This window comes from Cervus canadensis, chromosome 22, assembly GCF_019320065.1.
Source record: "Cervus canadensis isolate Bull #8, Minnesota chromosome 22, ASM1932006v1, whole genome shotgun sequence".
NCBI classification, from domain to species: Eukaryota; Metazoa; Chordata; class Mammalia; order Artiodactyla; family Cervidae; genus Cervus; species Cervus canadensis.
Window position 1 is genome coordinate 16,510,225 of NC_057407.1, and position 18,208 is coordinate 16,528,432.

At 47.4% G+C, this 18,208-nt stretch overlaps 1 protein-coding gene across 1 annotated transcript in view; it reads right to left on the reverse strand.

Annotated features, from left to right (window-relative positions):
* IL17RD (interleukin 17 receptor D) overlaps positions 1-17,165 on the reverse strand; it is a 68,231-nt gene extending 51,066 nt beyond the window's left edge. Inside the window, exon 1 of the mRNA XM_043442835.1 lies at positions 16,956-17,165. Within this exon, the coding sequence (XP_043298770.1) occupies positions 16,956-17,081 (126 nt within the window). The 5' untranslated portion in view covers positions 17,082-17,165. The remainder of the gene's footprint in view (positions 1-16,955) is intronic.
* Positions 17,166-18,208: the final 1,043 nt, after the last annotated feature.

The window sequence follows — 18,208 nt, forward strand, 5'->3', positions numbered from 1 at the left end:
TCTAGCCCAAGATCAGGATGCACAAAAGCTCCAGTAAAACAAGATTCATTTATATTCGATTCACAGGAAATGTGCGATCAATCCAAAATCAACCTTGGAAAATCTATGTCTGAAAAAAGGTTTGCCAGCCAAACTACTGGTACAGATAGAATTCCCATGAAAATGCTTAGATTCAGCTGTTTTTGTAATAAGTTATTAAGCCCAAAAGATTCACTCAATCAATATTCTTATTTTAAAACCCTCATTTACTCACTTCAACATTTTCCCTAATACTTTTACCGAGCAATACTTCATCCACACAAAGCAATAAAACTTACTCCGAAGGTAAATAAGAAGGTGGAAAGACTCAGTCCCACTCTAGTAAACTCAGAATGAAATAAATACACAGTGCCATTCAAATAATAAAATATAAATAAAAATTATAAATGTCAACATTTTTTAGGATGTGGAAAAACGAGCACACTTATTCACTGTAGCCGTCTGCCACCAATCATTATAAATGTATCCACTATGTGGCCAGGCACAGAGCTAAAGGTTTTTAAAACAGTATCTTATTTAAGCCTTAAAACAATCCTGGGAGATAAACTATTATTAACTCATTTTACAGATGAAGAAAATTGCCCAAGGTCACAATAAATGGTAGCAAAAGGCAGAGCTGGGATTTGTGGACCAAATCTGTCCTCTTCTCAAAACCTAAGTCTGCACTGTAAATTGGCTCAGTCAATACAAAAGGCAAGCTGGTAAATGTGTAGTAAGAGCTATAAAACCTTTGCCCCAGTAATTCCACTTTGGGAAACACTGTGTGCCAAGGAAGCAAACCAAAATGGCAAGGGTGGGAGGGCAGGAAAGCAATCTGCATGAAGATATACATAGCAGCTTTATAACAGCAATAACCTGGAAACAGCCCAAGTGCTTCATCTATGGGGAGACAGGAGCAATAAAAGGGGCGGGGGCACACAACATGGAAATATGTGGCCACAAAGAGCGACAAGTCTGTGAACTACGTTACATCAAAACATGGAAATATCTTCAGAAAACAAACATAAGTAAAAAACAAAATAAAATTAGCCATTAAAAAATGCAGTGATTACAACTCTGCATCAAGATGTGTTTATGTATTCAAGAGTGGAAGAAGAATCATTTAATGCTCATTATGCTTTTTTTTTTTTGCATTAAACTGAAGTTACCAATTAATAAAAGCAACACAAGGGAACTCTGCTCAAAGACGTTATGATCCAGAACGTCCTTCTCTTTCTGATGCAAAGATGTGACATTTTCATATAAAAATAAAGAAATAGCTCTTCTAATTTTAAAGCCCTTTCTTAAAAACAAAAAAAAAGACCACCCCCTTAGGCTCTCAAGTAAGCCCTCTTTTAATGTAAGATTAACAAAACCTCCTTATTTATAAAAACCTGTGGCTCATGAATTTTTTTGTTAGCCATTTAGCCGATTTAAGAACTAATATGTTGACAAATTGGAACATTATTTCTGTCACCATTTGGTTTGCATTAATAAAAGGTCACACTCTCAGAATCTCACTCTTATAATGCAGTTGGAAAAGTAATGCTATTTAAGACAGCATAAATACACGCGGGTGGGGAGATAGGTTTAAGAGTGTCTGAACACATTGAGATGGAAGCCATGTGCTAGATGCCTAAGGTGGGAGGTTTGTGCCCAGGTGCCTTTCCAGAGAATCTCGTTCCCCAAAGAGGAGCAGGATCTGCCCATGCAGGTTCTTCACCACACCCTGTCCAGGTTGACACGGGGACCCAGCAAACCTCCAGGCACCCCCAACCCTATCCACACATCATTCTCCTGAACTCTCCAATGGCTTCCTGTACATCCCAGCATCTTGGGGAACAGAAGCTCAATTAAGGAACATGCTAACTATTGTATCTTTTTAAGATGAACAAGGTTGGGACGTTGGGGCAGGAAATGGCCCACAGTTGGCCCCGACTTCTGCATATATGGGAAGAAAAGCTGATTCCTCCAGTTGGCCAGACTGTTCCCTGCCTGGGCCCACCTCACATCACTGTTCTTTCCAAAGTTCCTTTCTCCTCTGCCCTCACCAACCTAGACGGCTGGCCTGCCCATCCTGCCCTCTACCTGGGATGACTTACTGCTATTCCTCAAGCACAAAGGACCACAGGACCCTGTGAGCACCTGGCACAGAGCCAAAGCCCCCCATTAAGGCAACGTCTGCCTCCAAGGCAAGCTGTCCGAAGGGCAGCCTCGAGCTCTGTGCAGGTATTGAAACTTGAGTACAATTCAAAATTCAGTCCCACAACTGTACCGGCCACATTTCAGCCACCATGGTGAACAGCTGCTGAAATGGACAGTGCAGAGAAGAACATGTCCATTGTTACACAAAGTTCTACTCGATAGGATCTGCCTACCTGCCTCTGCAATTCCAGGTGGCATTCTCCCACAGCTAGAAAACTCGTCACCTGACACCTCGGTGATAGCTCAGTTTCACTGGAGCAGCATTTGCTTTTTTACATGTAAAAATGGACGTTTTTGTTGTACAGTTCCAGGAGTTTACACACGTATAAATGTATGCATGAGTGTGTGCTGAGTTGCTTCAGTTGTGTCCTAGTCTTTATGACCCTATGCCAGTGTTCTCTGTCCATGGGATTCTCCAGGCAAGAATACTGGAGTGGGTTGCCTTGCCCTCCTCCAGGGGATCTTCCTGACCTAGGGATCGAACTTCCATCTCTTTTGTCTCCTGCACTGGCAGGCAGGTTCTTTACCACTAGTGCCGCCCGGGAAGACATTTCATGAGTGTACACGTGTATAAACATACAATTAGGTGCATAAATGCATACATCAGTGTATCCACCACCACATTCAGCACACAGAACAATCCCATCATCTCCCGAAAATCCCCTTGTTCTGCCCCTTTGTAGTCAAACACTCTATCCACCCCCACCCCAACCCCCCCCCCCTCCCAAAATCCCTGGCAACCACTGATCTGGCAGCTTTTTAAAAAAAAACTCAGATTCCCGGCCTTCCCCGGGAAATCCCACTTAAGCAGATCTGGGGTGAGTCCCGGAATCTCCCACCCCCGCCTACCCCCAAGAATGTTCCTCCGTCCGGTGCTTCTGGGGTTCAGCCAGGTTTGGGAACCTCCAGGGTAAATGCCGAATCGTGGTTTAATTTAATTCTCTGCAAAGCACTCGGCTGGTATCTAGTCTTGCTCTCCTCCCGCCCCCACGAGCTGTTCTGCAGCACATGGCTGATGTCCATCTCAGGCTGGGTGCTGCTGGGAAGGCAGGGCAAGTTGGCCTGCTGGGGGCAGGGGGCAGGGTAGGAACTCTATGGCTCTGGTTTCTGGCGGAGGGGAGAGAGGCCTCTCTGAGTCACGTGGCCTCCCATCCTAATCCCTTCCTGGCTCTTTGTGCCTTGGAATCCTCATCTGGAAAAAAAGGAACCACATCAGAAATAATCCGTCTACCTCCGAGGCTCAGGGGAAGCAATGATTTACATAACACGTTCAAAGGCGCTGGGCAGCAGAGACCAAGGAGCCTCTCACCCTAGATACATCATCACTACCCAGAGCTGCCTCTGAATGGAACTCTCCTCACCCTGTTTACTTGACAGTGGTGGGGGGATCAAGACTCAAGTTACAATAAAATTGCAGCCTTTGAAAAGAAAGAAAAAAAAGTAATCACAAGGCTTTTTTTTTTTTCCTCCTAAATTCGTGATCCTGACGGCAGTGTACCAGATTCCATTTTTAAAGAGGAATTCGGAAGAGTCAGCATCATCTCAGAAAACCTCCTCTGCTCGTAAAGTAAACAATTACGAGGGTCAACACTTGAGTCGAGCCTTTCTCCCCGGCTTTCTCCTGCCCTGCTGAGGATTCCTGGAAAACACTCTGAAAAGTTTAAGATGATCAAAGAAGAATGGCCAACCCAAGAAATGCTATCATTTAAGATCACATGTTTATTTAGCCCCACCAAGCCTAAGAGAGAAGACTGTTTGAAAGGGAGAGAATGCCTGCTTAATCAACTAAAAATGCATTCATTACTATGCTATTCACCGCAGCTTTCCTGAAATCAGACACTTTTGCCCCTAGACCATAAGATTGAAGCGATTTGAAATGAAAATATTTCCTGTCCACTGCTTGCCAGTTTCTAGCCCCAGAGTGATATAACAGATGACATCCAGTACAATAAATGCTTTTATTAACCATAAATTTGAGACTGCTTTAGGGATTTGAAGTGTTGGGTTTCATGCTGAAAAAATGTAATGTTATCCACAGACCATCGGTGAGTAACAAAAACAGAGGCACAGGTTATGCTACTTTGATCAAATTATGGCCAAAAAAAAAAAAAAAAATCCACCGTCTTTTGCATTTTAAATAGTAGTTGCATTCAGGGTGTATCTTCATGGAGCACCACAATAGTTTAATCATATGTCTTAGAGACTGTAATGGAAATTCATCCTGAGTGCAGATTTATAGAACCAGCAGCTTCTATTAAACAGAAAGGAAGTTAAAAAGTGTTATAAGGTTAAGTGAGCTGCGAAATTCAAATACTAAAAAGGGACTCCAAAATCAGAGTTGCTCAACCCCGGCACTACTGACATCTTGGGCCATTATTGGGGCAGGCTGACTTGTGCATTTTGGGATGTTTCGTGGCGTCCTTGGCCCTCACCCGCTAAACGCCAGTAGCAAAATCCCTCCCAGTACAATCAAAAGTGTCGCCAAAGATACCCCAATCACCGCCAATTGAAAACTGTTGCTCTAAAGCCTGTTTAGCAAATGCTGCGTGATTTCTCTTTTTCTAAAGAAAACATTAGAGTCCAAGGAGCCTCCCAGCCTCATCCCCGCCCAGGGCTGCCCTCTACACAGAGATGGTTAGTGATTTCTCAACTGAAAAGCACTCTGCACTTCCTCCCCCACCAAAACCAAAGGGAGCAGAGCCGTGGAAACTAGAATTCTCTCTCCCTGAACAGAGCACACCAGACGAAGTAAAGGCGGCCGGCCGCCCCTTCCCCAGGCGCACCCTGGCCCAGCCTCGGCGTACTCTAGCACAGGGTCCCAAGCCATCTTTCTCTGGCCTTTTGCTGTCAGGCCACAGAGGCCACTGTGGATTCTGTGCCAGAAAATAAAATGAAAAGCGAGACTGAATCTCTGCAGTCCATTCTCTGGACGCTGAATGTCCCACTATTGCATCTCGGCATGACATTTCACGGTCAGCAGGAGAGGAGGACTGGTCCTGAAAGCTGAACAAATGCCGGGCACACAGGCCTGCCGGCGCTCTCGCCAGCTCACTGTACTTATGAATAAAAGATGGAGGTTTTGTCTCTGTCGTCTCCCTGGTACCCTGGGAGAATAACAACTTGTTGCTTTTTGACATTTTAACTTACTTTGAGAAATAATCAATATTAATTTTCTGTGCCTTTGGCCCTGAAATCTAGGGTAGAGATAAAAAATAAAAGCATGCCATGAGGTGGAAGACAGTAATTCAAATTAAACAAATAAACTCTCTTAAGGGTCTCTAATAAAATAATTCAGGCAGTATGTACTCACAGAAGGAGAAGGCTGGAAACTGACTTTAAGGACATGTTTTGAGTGGAGTGGCCTTTTCTGGGAATAAAGTTCAATGTTTTCTCAGCACAAAGGAAAGAAGTGACTGAGTTTGGTGTGAGGGAGCACTCAACCATGCACTCACCCAGGCCAAAGCAGGAGATATAATAGGAACTCATTCCTGGTCAGTCACTGATGGTGACATCTACAACTCTTTGAAACAAGCCCCAGTGAATGGCAAAAGCCTTAAGCATTCTTCGGACGCGACACTCCCAATTTTGAGAGCACAGCTGATTTCAGATCGTCTTCAAGGAAAGAAGTTAAATTACAAGATAGTGCAAAAGACACCTTGCCATTTCTTTGGATTCCCAGGAAAGTAAAAGAGAAGTCTTTCTGTACAGCACTGAATTAAAAAAGAACAAATAATACAAGACCAAACTGGGTTAAATCATTAGAAAGTTCTGTGTGTGCAATAATTTCAAGTAGAAAAAAACACATTTTGCTCTTTGCTAGAACTGCACCTGTGTTTGTTACCTACTGATAGCTAAAATCCAATAGCGTCACACTTGAACCTTTAGAAAGATCTTGCAAAATTTTAACTTGACCTTAATCATGAGGAAACAATCAGAAATTCAAATTGTGTGACTGTCTATACCACAAGTGACCCCGACTCTTCAGAATGTATATGTTATAAAAGATCAAAAAAGAGGTGCAGGGACTCCATCAGATGCAAGGACACTAAAGAGATAGGGTATGTCTACAAGCGGTGAATGGCTCTTGTCTGAATCCTGGAATGTGATTCAGAAAGAAAGCATGAAGGACACTGGGGGACAACTGAAGTACGTGGGGGCAAAGCACTGGTGACTCTCAGCTAAGAGGAAATGGGTGTCTACCCCACTGTTCTTTCAACTTTTCTACAGGTTTGAAATTTTCAGAATCCAAAGTACGTGGGAGACAATAGAGTAAAGGGGAGCCCCAGGTTCGAGTGACTGCTGGTCTGCGTGGGCACGGGGCGGCAACAATTTCACATTGCGGTTTAGTTTCAGAAAATGTGTGCTCCCCAAATATAAAGTCTTAATACAGAATAGGTTCAGAATTGACATAAATTTTTAAAAACGTAATAATGTGACTTATTAATCACTTAACTGGGTGGTGGTGGGGGTATGTAGACACAGCAGACATTTAAGATAATTTAGGTTTCTGCCTTTATAAAAGGCACAGGTCCCTTTAAAATGCCTTGATGCCTTTCCCTAAAACTTGTCTGCAATTTATCATTTTCTTCCTCCTCTTATCAGAATTCCAGTTTTCAGCACGGCTCTTTAAAACTCCCCTGCCTTCCGCCCAGGCTCTCTCCCGTTATCTACCCCATCTTTTTTTAATGAGATAAAGGCAATGATTATACTAATCTCCAACTTGAAAACTATGCGCTATAAAGGGGGGAAAAAGTGTGACCAAGCTCAGTAGACGGGAAATGTGCTCAACTGAACAGATGTCAGCACAGCATTTCTGTGTCTTGAGGTTCAAAACGCAGGGGAGCACAAAGGGGCAGGCTGTGCGTCCAGAGCGGCCCTGAGAGACCGCGGTGGCGCGCCTCGAGCACGTCGGACACTGGGAACCCATCGCTCCCGCCTCCCGACAGCAGTCTTCAGGCAGCACAACCAGATGTTACATTTTCCCTGCTTAATTTCGGTAAAACTCCATGACCTCTTTCTCAAATTAAAAGAGGCAATGCTATTTTTTTAAAAACCACAGGAGCTATCTTTAGGGAAGCCTTCTAAGGATTTCATTAATTCATAGCCAGCCAACCAGGACTTTTCCCACAGTCTCCCACAAAAAAGCCCGGGAAGTCACTGATTGCTTGGCTGGATCTGAATATGAGCAGAGGTAAGATCAGAAATATCTAGTTCCTCCCACGGGGAGGCAAGGCATGGAAATCAAAGCTGGGCAGAAACTCATTACCACAGCTGGCCGGCAAACCCACAGCCCTGGAAAGAAGGCAAAGAGCATCTTTGATTCTGGACCGGTGGGTGACTTCAGAAAATGAAAGGCATTCACAAGCAGAGGGAACCGAAAGAAAATGAGGCTTGATTCTCTGTTAACACTACCAAGTTTTCACATACCACCTAAGGGCTGCTGCCAGGGAGTAAGGGTCATGTTGTTCACATTGTTTCGTGAAGTCCAAAACCAGGGTGTTTAGTGAGCCCTTAGCAGTCTTTTTTCGTCTGTTTACTTTTTCCATTCACAGTGCAGCGTAACCTGGACAGTCCAAACCCCCCCTCTTCAAGAATCCAACCCTTTCCTAAGTGCGACTGCCATCCAGGACCAGCCCCGGCCCTCATTTTCTTGTTCCCTGGGAACCCGTCCTGCAGCCCAGAGGTTGGCCAGTACTGGGGACACGGTGCCAATAATCCGCGGTGTGGATGAAGTCGGGCGTATTTTTATGCGACTCTCAGCACCTAATGCCACATGATGCACCAGTGTTAAGAAAACATAAATAAAGCCAATTATACTCCAGTCAAAATAAAATTTAAAAGATAAAAGAAAATCAGAACTCCAGAGGACATTGTCATTATTAATACAATTGCTCTCCTTAGATGACAGCTGCTCAGAGAGGCCACCCAAGACTGCCCGCTCTCATTGCCCCTGGTGTCCTGCAGAGCACTTGCTCACACAGAGGGAGAATCTACTGTGGCCACTGCTGATCTCCTGGTACAACAGGAAGCAAAACAGATCAAGGCCCTGCCCCCAGGGAGCTGACTGTGAGGCAAGGGAGATGCACAGGAGACCAGAAAATACTGTGTGTTTCATGGTACAAAAAAAAAAAATCTATGGGGAAAACTCAAGTGAAGAAAAGTGGTGAGCAACAGAGAGTAGTGGTTGCTATTTTAAATACAATGGTCAGGTTCTGGTAGGTTGTTATCCTGTTTGTCTTCCTTACTACAATCCAAGCTCCAGAAACCAGGCCTCACACATAGAAAGCACCAAATACACACTGAAGGAAGGAATGAAGGTCGCTGAGGGTCACCCCCATCAAGCTGTTCGGCTGCTGGAGAAACCTCCCAAGCGTCACCATTCCTGACAGGTGCATATGTGGGCAAAACTCAACGCACCCCTTTATCTAGTCCCAGCCTCCATCTTCAGCCTTCTTGTCCCCACCGCCTCCAAGGAGCCGCCCTCCTCCAGCTTCACCCACATTTTTCTTTCTGCCCAACTGTCCCTCACCTCCGGGCTCCACTTGCCAGAGGCCCTTCTCAAAAGTCCCCTGGGCGAAATCTGTCTTCCCTAGCCATCTAATCCCTGCCTCAAAGCCTCCTCTGAACCATCCAAATTAAGTGTCTTCTTCATAAACAGATCAAGATTCCCCTTCTTGACTGCATCACTGCAGAAGGCTGGATGCACCCTCACGAGATCTGGAATGATGGGAGGGCTGCGGGGGTGGTGTCTGATTTCACTTAAGGTAGGCTTCCTGGCAAAGGTGAAAGTCACACGGGGGGGAAGCTGGGGGGCCTTTGTGGAGAAGCCTCCCAGGGAGAGGTGGGTCTCCTCCAAAGCAGGAGAAACTGAGGCAGAACAAGTAGCCAGAGTTCCTGGGAATCAACCAGGACATGAGCTGCAAAGCCAGAGTCCGCAAGGCAGGCACCCAGCAGCACCTCAGACACAAGCTTCTCATCGCCCAGCTTGCCACGCGGGCAAATGCACAGGCGGGATGTTCCGGGATGCGGAGCAGGAGCCCTGGTTCATACTACTCTGGGGGGAGTGCGCCAGGCAGAGCGAGGAGGGGGAGCTCCCTGCCTCTCCCGGTCTCTGAGCCCCCAGGCCTCACAGCCCCGCCTGGGTAGGAAGCCACTGGAGCCAGGCGCCTGGTCCCACTCCTCTTTGTACTTCCCCAGAAAATGTAACCACAGTACTACACCGTGGCCTGACACAGAGGAGCTGCTCTTGCCGCCTCACTCCAAATGTCTCTGTGAACTGCAGACTGGGAGCAGTTACAGCAAATCCTATATGTGAGTGCCTGGGTCCCAGCCCGGGCAAACGTGCCCCCTGCAGAGGACGGAGGTGATGTGCTGTCACTCAGCTGGGATCACGCTCAGGCTGACCGCTTGCTCCTGCGTTTTGTCTGGATTGCATTGTATTTTCCTCAGATAAAAGGGAAAGAAACGCTTTTCAGAAGAGAAACCAGAAATCACCTGGACAGAATAAAATCATAGAGAACCATATGGCCTGTCTCAGGGAAACGTACCTCTTCTTTCCAAGGAAACCCACCCTCTATCCCCATCAACCTCCCACTAGCAAGTCAAACAGTCCAGCTCAGAACAGAAGTCTGGGGCCATAGCCAGCATTTTTTTAAAGGGTTACCATTCAATGTGGGGAAAAAATCTACAAAACTGACAAAACAGAATACTTGGAAAAACTCCTGGTTTTTAAGGGAGTAAAGGACTTTCAAATTTGAAAAAAAAAGCTATATTTAAAGCCTGATCCCTTATGATTTAAAAGGATTCATTTGAAGTATTCATTTAATGTGTAAAAGGTAAATTTCCACCTGAACATTTTCATTAATGCTATCAATTTCCAAATTCTCTTTTCAAAGTCATGGTTACAATTTTATAGGCATTTCTGATAAGTTCAAGCAAGCTTCCCTACAATGTAGTAATTTTAATGAAAAGCCTCATGATTAATGTCTATTAAGATCAGGTTTAGAGTGAAGAAACGGACAGAAGAATTACAATGTATTAAACTTTCCACAATACCTGCCATCTACTGCCCTTTCAACTTTTAATGCACGGGCTTTATGCAAATAAGGCATGAGGTTTACTATAAAACAAATGCCTCTTAAAAGTGCATAGTAGAGGTAGTTTTCATTTACCCTATTAAATGAGACAATTTATAGGCCAACTTCCGTTTTAGAAGAGAATTACATGTGTGTTCACATCACATCTTTATTTTGTCATCCACCCGGCTGATTTGTTGAGGCCAGCTGGTACTTATTAAGCCCCCCCTTTAAATGTTGTAGCCTTAATTAGCTACATCCACCTTTCCCCAACATTTCCAAACAAGGAACCAAAGAAAAGGAAAGTTGTTTTTATCATGGATGCTTTGAACAATGGAGTTGCAAATATTAAAATAATAGTCTTCGTTAGAGACTCACTAGTCATTCCCTTTTTAGGCCCCTTCAAAAGAAACAGGGTACAGATGGAGTTTAAATTTCAGTCTTTGTTTACTGTAGGTAATTTTTCAATTGTTCAATTTTTAGTTTCATACCTGGTGTTATTAATTAAACCTTCTCAAGATACTGCTCGGGAAAGCAGGAGAGACAGTCTCCCCAGATATATTCTTGGTATTAGTTAAGCTGTAAACGTCTTACTTGGGTTTCTGAGCACATGAGAACAAACAGACAGGATCTACAGGCAGAGAATAAGCCAAGTATGGTTTTCTATGAACAGACATCATGCCCTTCCCAGACACTGAAGCCTTCCCAACTCACACAATGAGAAATTCAGTGGATCGAATTACTATAACCTGCCTTATGTAAACGAAAGACACACTCACTCATTTGGTTACAACTTAGGAGGATTTCCTTCTTAAAAAAAAAAAAAAAGAATGCATTCATGACTTTAAGTGTGAATGATATCAACAGGCTAAATTTGAGCAAGATAAGGAGCATCTCAAGGAATCCCTCTTAGATTTGGTCTCTTCTTGCCCCAGCTTTAATCTGCAGTAAGACTATATCTGTTTCAATAGGATGTGATCACTCCTGGGCTTGTGTCTTTTCAATCAGCCGGTGGCCCTGCCGGGTTTAGAGTGGCAGAGAGGAAGTGGCCTGTGGTTAAACAGAGGAAATACCAAGGCATTTTAATAGAGCAAATAGTCTCTTTACTTCCCACAGGGAAGAGCTTCAAAGGCCCCAGGCCCTGGAGGAGACAATGTGTTGTGAGGCCATCAGTCACCTAATCATGTGTCAGGCCCATTCAGAACATCCCGGCAGCGAAGACAAACACTGCCCAGGAGGACGTTGCCTCCCACTGCCCAGGCAAGTCAGGCTGCCTGGAGATGGGGCCTGCCGCACCAGCACAGACAGGTCCCTGGGGCTTGCTGAGGTCAGGAACACTTCCAGATTTGGGGGGGATGTGAAACAGAAATGGTCTTGGCTGCCAGTCTGGGGTGGCTGGACAAAGGTCTGCTCCAAAGACAGACCTGTCCCCCAGCCCAGCCTGTTAAGTTCTAGGGGTACCTGAACCCCTGCTTCATCCCATTTTTTTTTTTTTTACAGATCAAGGGTGAGGGGCCCTGAGCTTCCAGAAGCCTAAGAACCTATCCATCAGGGGCAGACACAAGAGGCAGCAAGGAATGAAAGGAACAACTAACTGTTGATGGGATGGCCTCAGCAGCAGCAGACATCTGCCGGGTATGGTATGTGAAAAGTTTAGGGACTGATGAGGGAAAGAGAGTTTGAAAGCTTTAAAAAAAAAAAAAAAGAAAGAAAAAAACAATACAGTTTAAGCCAAATGAAGTATGAGAAATACTCAACTTAAAGACTTAAAAAAGCATTAGCAGTTCTTTCCTTTGTAAGGAAGCTGTCTGAAAGGTTTGAACGGCTGAGAATATGATTTGGACCCTACTCGACTCTTTCCTGAGACTGTTTTCCAGACAGGCCCAGCTGTTCTGGGGAGGAATCCAGTGGAGGCGTCGGTCCCCCTCACCCTGGCCTCCTCTTCAGTCCCCAGTACCAGAGGCACCCCCGGAATCACTGGCTCCCCAGGTCCCCCCTCAGCCAGCCTCACCCCTGCCATTTTCCAGGGCTTGGACAAAGTCTCCACTTTCCATTCTAAAGGTCCAGTGAAGTAATTTAAAGTCAAGCTCTGATTTTAAATGTTTACAGTGTGGTTCTCACCTCCTTCTTGCCATCACAGAAGTCCTGTCTCCTAGAGCAGTGATTCTCACCGCTGAGAGCATCAGAGGAACTTGCTAAAATTATCAGTTCCTGGACCCCACCTCATGCCCATTCTGGTCTCACTGGTCTTGAATCTGCATTTTAATGAGCTCCCAAGGCAATCCTGATACTGGAAGGGCTCTGACTTCACTTTGAGAAATGTCTAGAAGGAAATGGTGCCTCAGCCAGCACTTAGCTGCTGGGCTCATTCACCCAGCTGTACCCTCCCAATCTCCCCCTGCCGCACCTCCCGCCGCCGCCCCCCCCCCCCACCGTTAATAACTAGCACAATGCCCCAGGCACTGCAGGGGCTCTGGGTCCAGTGGGCGGATGGGGGAGGGATGGGAAGCGAGGGCTGCTCAAGAAAGATGGACCCCAGCCAGAGGATTCCCAATTAACACAGCAAAGCAGGCTGGAAGAAAGCATCACGCTTCTTATAAAAATGTTTCTCTGAAAATGTGTCAACCAGGGCTGAGTCATTTTTAACTTAGAGATGCAATGTGCAACATGGACAACACAGCCACAAGACAGGCAGATCAGATGCAGGCTTGAGAGCCACGAGCTGCAAGTGAATGAAAACACATCCAATTCAGAATTAAATAAACATGGCTGGGCTCGCGGCCAAGGAGAGTTCTTAGATTGGACTTTTATCAAGAACCTAAATTTTAATCAGCTGCAACTTCTTCTTTTCCAAGTACCACCCTATTTCTTCCTACCTTTTGAGATGAAGTGTTTGCCTTAAATGGGAAACTTGCACTTCATTGTAAAGACGATGCCAGCATTCTGGCTTCCTGAATTCCTGAAGAAGCAGACTTTTGGGAGGGGAGGCAGTGGAAATTGAGTTTCAGGGATAATAGACCAGGGAAGGGGTACCCCATTTAGGTAAGAAGGCAAGAAATGTTCCTTCCTCCTCCACAGCAGGAAAAGCCACTGAATAAAAACCTGTGGGAATAGATTTCTAATTCCTTGTTCCATGCATAGGCTTCTTAAAACAATGAGCAAGGCAAGGACAGGGAGGGGCGGCGGGGGGGGGAACCTCTGTGCAAGTGACTGATATAAAGTTACACATCACAAACACAACCACTCCACTTCCAAGAAGCAAGCAGTTAAGACTGTCAAGGAGGATGCTGGCCCCTCTGGAAGTTTTACAACTTGTTACTTCTTTGAGAAAACTGTATTACTCAAAGGGCAACTTCACCTGGCAAGTGCCCTAAGAGACTTTGTTTTTAAAGCAGTCGAGGAAGTGTGCCCACAACTCATTTCTAAAACACTGAGATGGTATCAGCCCCTTAATTGCCCCACTAATAATGGGAGGCTGTGAAATCTGACCACTTAAACCAGGCTGGCTCCTCTGAGAGCAACCCCAAAGGGAGGGTTACAGCTGCTGAGGGTTAGCCGGCTCCAGTCACCTTGGGAGTCCTGGGAAAACACACATTCTTGCAGGGGCAAGAGTTCCTGGAACACCCGCTCCCTCCAGAGCCAGGGGGTCGATCGCTCAGTTCCTCTCCAGCACCCAGATCCCGCACCTCCTTCAGGGCTCACTCCTCTGCCCTGCTGTGCCTCTACCCTCCAGGTTCTGTGTGACCTAGACCCACAGGGAGCCTTCACTTGTTTGCATCACACAGCATCAACCCCTACTGTTAGATGTGAGCGAGGCCCCAAATAGACGGTAAGCAACCTCAGAACTGAGACCAAGGTCTATCGGTTGGACACTCACTGTCAGGTAGGTCACATGGAGATGAATCAGACACCCAAGTAGCAGTACATCAGTACTTACTGGCCAGTCCCCTGACAAAGCAACTTCTGGAAAAATTCACCTAGGGAGGCAGGGGGAGAAGGGGCTTCCTGCAGGAAGTGACGCTGGAGCTGAGAGGGGAGGCTGAGGTGTGAGGAGAAGGAACACAGGCGGGAACAGCATGTACTAAAGCCTGCTGCGGGGAAGACACTGCAGCCTGCTGCTCTGATCTTCATCCCTCCCCTTCCCCCTTCTTAAAATCTATCACTTGATACAGGATTTAGCAGGAAGACTGCGAGGTCTAATTGGGTTCATCCAAGATTTACAGTGCACCAGGCCCGGAGCCCACCAACAAGAGGTTAAGTGCCTGGGTAAGGAAACTAGTCTGAAGACACAGATGGGAACACATACTGACAACGCAGTCTGATGAGAGCCAAAGGCAAGGACCTGCAAGAGAAGGCGAAGCAAGGGGAATAGTATTCAGAGAGGGCCTCCTTGAGGAAGCATCACTTGAGCTGAGTCTTGGGCCCATGGGGCTCTCAGGGAGGGAAAAGGCACCCGAGGAGCAGGGAAGCAGCGTGCCCTCGGCAGCATCATAGGCACAGGAGTGAGGGAGCAGGGTGGGAGGGGCAGGTGGAGGTTGGGAAGGTGAGTATGTGAGGCAGGTGGGTGAGCTGGGCTCCGTGCATCAAAGAGCAAGTCCAGGAAAGAAGGTGCCAGGTATTAGGTTGGGGAGAGCCCGGAATCCAGGAGTGACTCTGAGACTCCCATGCTCATTTAGGAAGTCAGTGAAGATGACCCCAAGGGAAGGATTGTGGGACCAAGGTTAAGAGCTGTTGAGGTTACCTCCAGCATGAATGCAAAGCCACTGGAGCGAGGTTCAGGATGGGAACACATGTACACCCATGGTGGATTCACATCAATGTATGGCAAAACCAATACAATGTTGTAAAGTAAATAAATAAGTAAGTAAATAAAACTGAGATTAAAAAAAACAACAATGTGGGTGCAGGTTAAGGGAGAAGAGATTCTTACTGAGAGCGCAAAGCCACTAGCTCGGCTCCTTTAGGGACCTGCTATACCCACAGCATTAAAACTTCACACAGTTGGTGCATGGATACATGAAGCCACCTGGGCAACTGCAGAAAAACAGCAAATTACACTGACCCACCTATGCCATCTTATGAAAATAGAAAATGCCAGTGATGCTGTTTACCCAAATGCCAACATACCAGTTTAGAGATAAAAAATTTAAAAACTGGTAAGTCAATGTGAGGATAGTCTTAAGGAAAACTTTTAAAACCTAAAAACAGGAAAACTTGGTATCTACTGGGGAAAAAAAAAAAGAATAGTGGTATTTTACTAAAATGGGGCAAAGTAAGAAAATATGTTTTACTCAAATAAGGAGGTTTTGTTCACTATGGGGTGCGTGAGAAGGTGGGTGATAGCTGTCTACACTGCAGCCATAGGGTTTGAAGACATTTCAGCTTACCCAGCTGGTACCTAGCCTTCCTTGCTGTTTCTCTGAAGGCAGGGCAAGTGACGTGAGGGCACCAGCCTGTGGTCCTAAAGGGGTGTCAGTTCTAGGCCGTGACTGCTTGAGGCCCATTCACAGCACCCCACAAAAGGTGAATGAGCTCTGCTCTAAGAGATCTACCCCCTACCCTTCCCTCAGAGAAGCAGTGTTAGGGAAGCTAGGAAATCCGCATTTACTCCCATTTCCCAAGTGAAGAATCAGAGGCTAAAGGTGCCCAGGAAAAGAGGCAAGGTCATGTTAGTGGCTGCCTGAGTGCAAAGCCGGTGTCCTCTCCACAAAGCTGAAGGCGGTGAGTGCCCACACGCCAGGTTGATCCTGGCTTGGGTGGGGGGGTCAGATAGATACAGTCTCCAAGTCCTCGCGCTCCGCAAACCCAAGAGCACTGCTGGGGAGCTGGGATGGCAAGCCTCCAGAGCACAACCTCCTCCGCATGTCCCACCGCTCAGATGGCATCCAAGAGGCGATGGTTAGGGGCAGACGGCTCCCAACACAGGACAACGACGCTGCCCCTCTGCTCTCAGACACCTGACCGAGGTGACAAACTCACTCCCCCCTTTGGTCATGAAAAATATCCGCAACTTAAGCGGGGTCGGGGTGTGTGTGGGTGCGAGAGGGTCATCGGAGAGACCATCCGCTAGGCAAAGGGCTGAATGCAAAAGCAAACTGGAGTCTTGAGCTGGGGTGAAAGTGGGGTAAGATGGCCTGGCCCGGAAGGAACAAAGCAGTCCCGAGAACGGGGCGCACCCCTGCCCAGCATTCAGGGTCCCCTGCCTGGCGGTCCCGGACCTTTGCAGAGCTGAGGACCGGAGATTCGGGGTAAGACCCCTCTCCCGACTCCCGCTCCAAAGCGCCCCCCATTCGGACAGCGCGGAGGAGCCTATCCCGGGGGCGCGCTGCCCTGAGGTCCCGGGCCTGGAACAAAGGGTGGGGCGCCCTCCTCCCGCCCGCCGCCGGGCGCCCCTCTCGCCCGCCCGCCTGGAGCCGGACCCCAGCCCGTGGCCGCGCCTCATTAGCAACACAAAGCCAGGGGTCGGGCGGCCTCTTTCAACCCAGCCGGGGGCAGCCGGACCCGCGCCCCGGGAGGGAGGCAGGAGGGCGGGAGCAGATGGGATCCCAGCCCTGTCGCGCACGCCACGGACGGAGAGCAGGCAAGTCGGCGTGGGCTCCGCTGCCCGGGAGCACCTGTGCCCCCCGCGCTCTGGGGGACAGCGAGACCTCTCCTTACCCTCCAGCCACAGGTGTCGGCGCCCCGCGCTCTGCTGGAGCCGCCTGCGGCCACGGCCAGCTGCGAGCCGTTGAGGCAGGCGTTGACCGTGAAGAAGACCGAGCAGAGCTGCAGCCACGGGGCCATGGCCGTGCGCTCGCCCAGCCGGGCCCTACTCTGCTCCCGGGCCGCCTGCCGCTGGCCAGCCCGGAGTGGGCGGTGGCGCCGGCAGCCGCGGCGGAGCGGGCAGCACCTCTGGGCATGCGCTGCGGACCCTAGCCCCGCCCCTTCCCCCGGGGCCCGCCCCTAGGCTCGAACTTCAGGTTTTGGCCCCGCCCCCCAGGTCTGGCTTGGTGACTGCAGCCAAGAAATTAAAAGATGCTTGAACCTTGGAAGAAAAGCTATGACAAACCTAGACAGCGTATTAAAAAGCAGAGACAAAAAAAAAAGCAGAGACATTACTTTGCCGACAAAGTATAGTCAAAATTATGGTTTTCCCAGTAGTCATGTACGGATGTGAGAATTGGATCATAAAGAAGGCTGAGCGCGGAAGAATTCATGCTTTTGAACTGTCGTGTTGGAGAAGACTCGAGAGTCCCTTGGACTGCAAGGAGATCAAACTAGTCAATCCTAAAGGAAATCAACCCTGAATATTCATTGGAAGGAATGATGCTGAAGCTGAAGCTCCAGTACTTTGGCCACCTGATTAGAACAGCCAACTGACTACACTGGAAAAGACCCTGATGCTAGGAAAGATTGAGGGCAGGAGGAAAAGGGGGCGACAGAGGATGAGATGGTTGGATGGTATCAATGACTCAATGGATATGAGTTTGAGCAAGCTCCAGGAGATAGTGAAGGGCAGGGAACCCTGGCGCACTGCTGTCCACGGATCGCAGAGAATTGGACATGACTTAGCGACTGAACAACTCTCCCTTTCGACCCCACCACGATCTCTAAGCCATGCCCCTACAGCCAATCTCCAGTTGACTTTTGAGGAGCCAATAGCTGCAGTTTTTTCCCCGACCTGAAAGGTCTTTTTTTTTTAATCGAAAGATTTTTTTTTTCCATGTGATACCTGCTCCCTGCAAAACTCCGGAAACCCCCCAAAATATGATAATAATGTTTAAATAATAATTTACAACCACCTCTTGAATCCTCCCAAACACACCTAAAAGCATATTACTGTTATCCCAGTTTTCAGCATGGAAAAGCTAAGGTAATGAATGTGGTGGTTAGAGAAATCCTGGCTGAGACCTCAGACAAATGACTTGTTC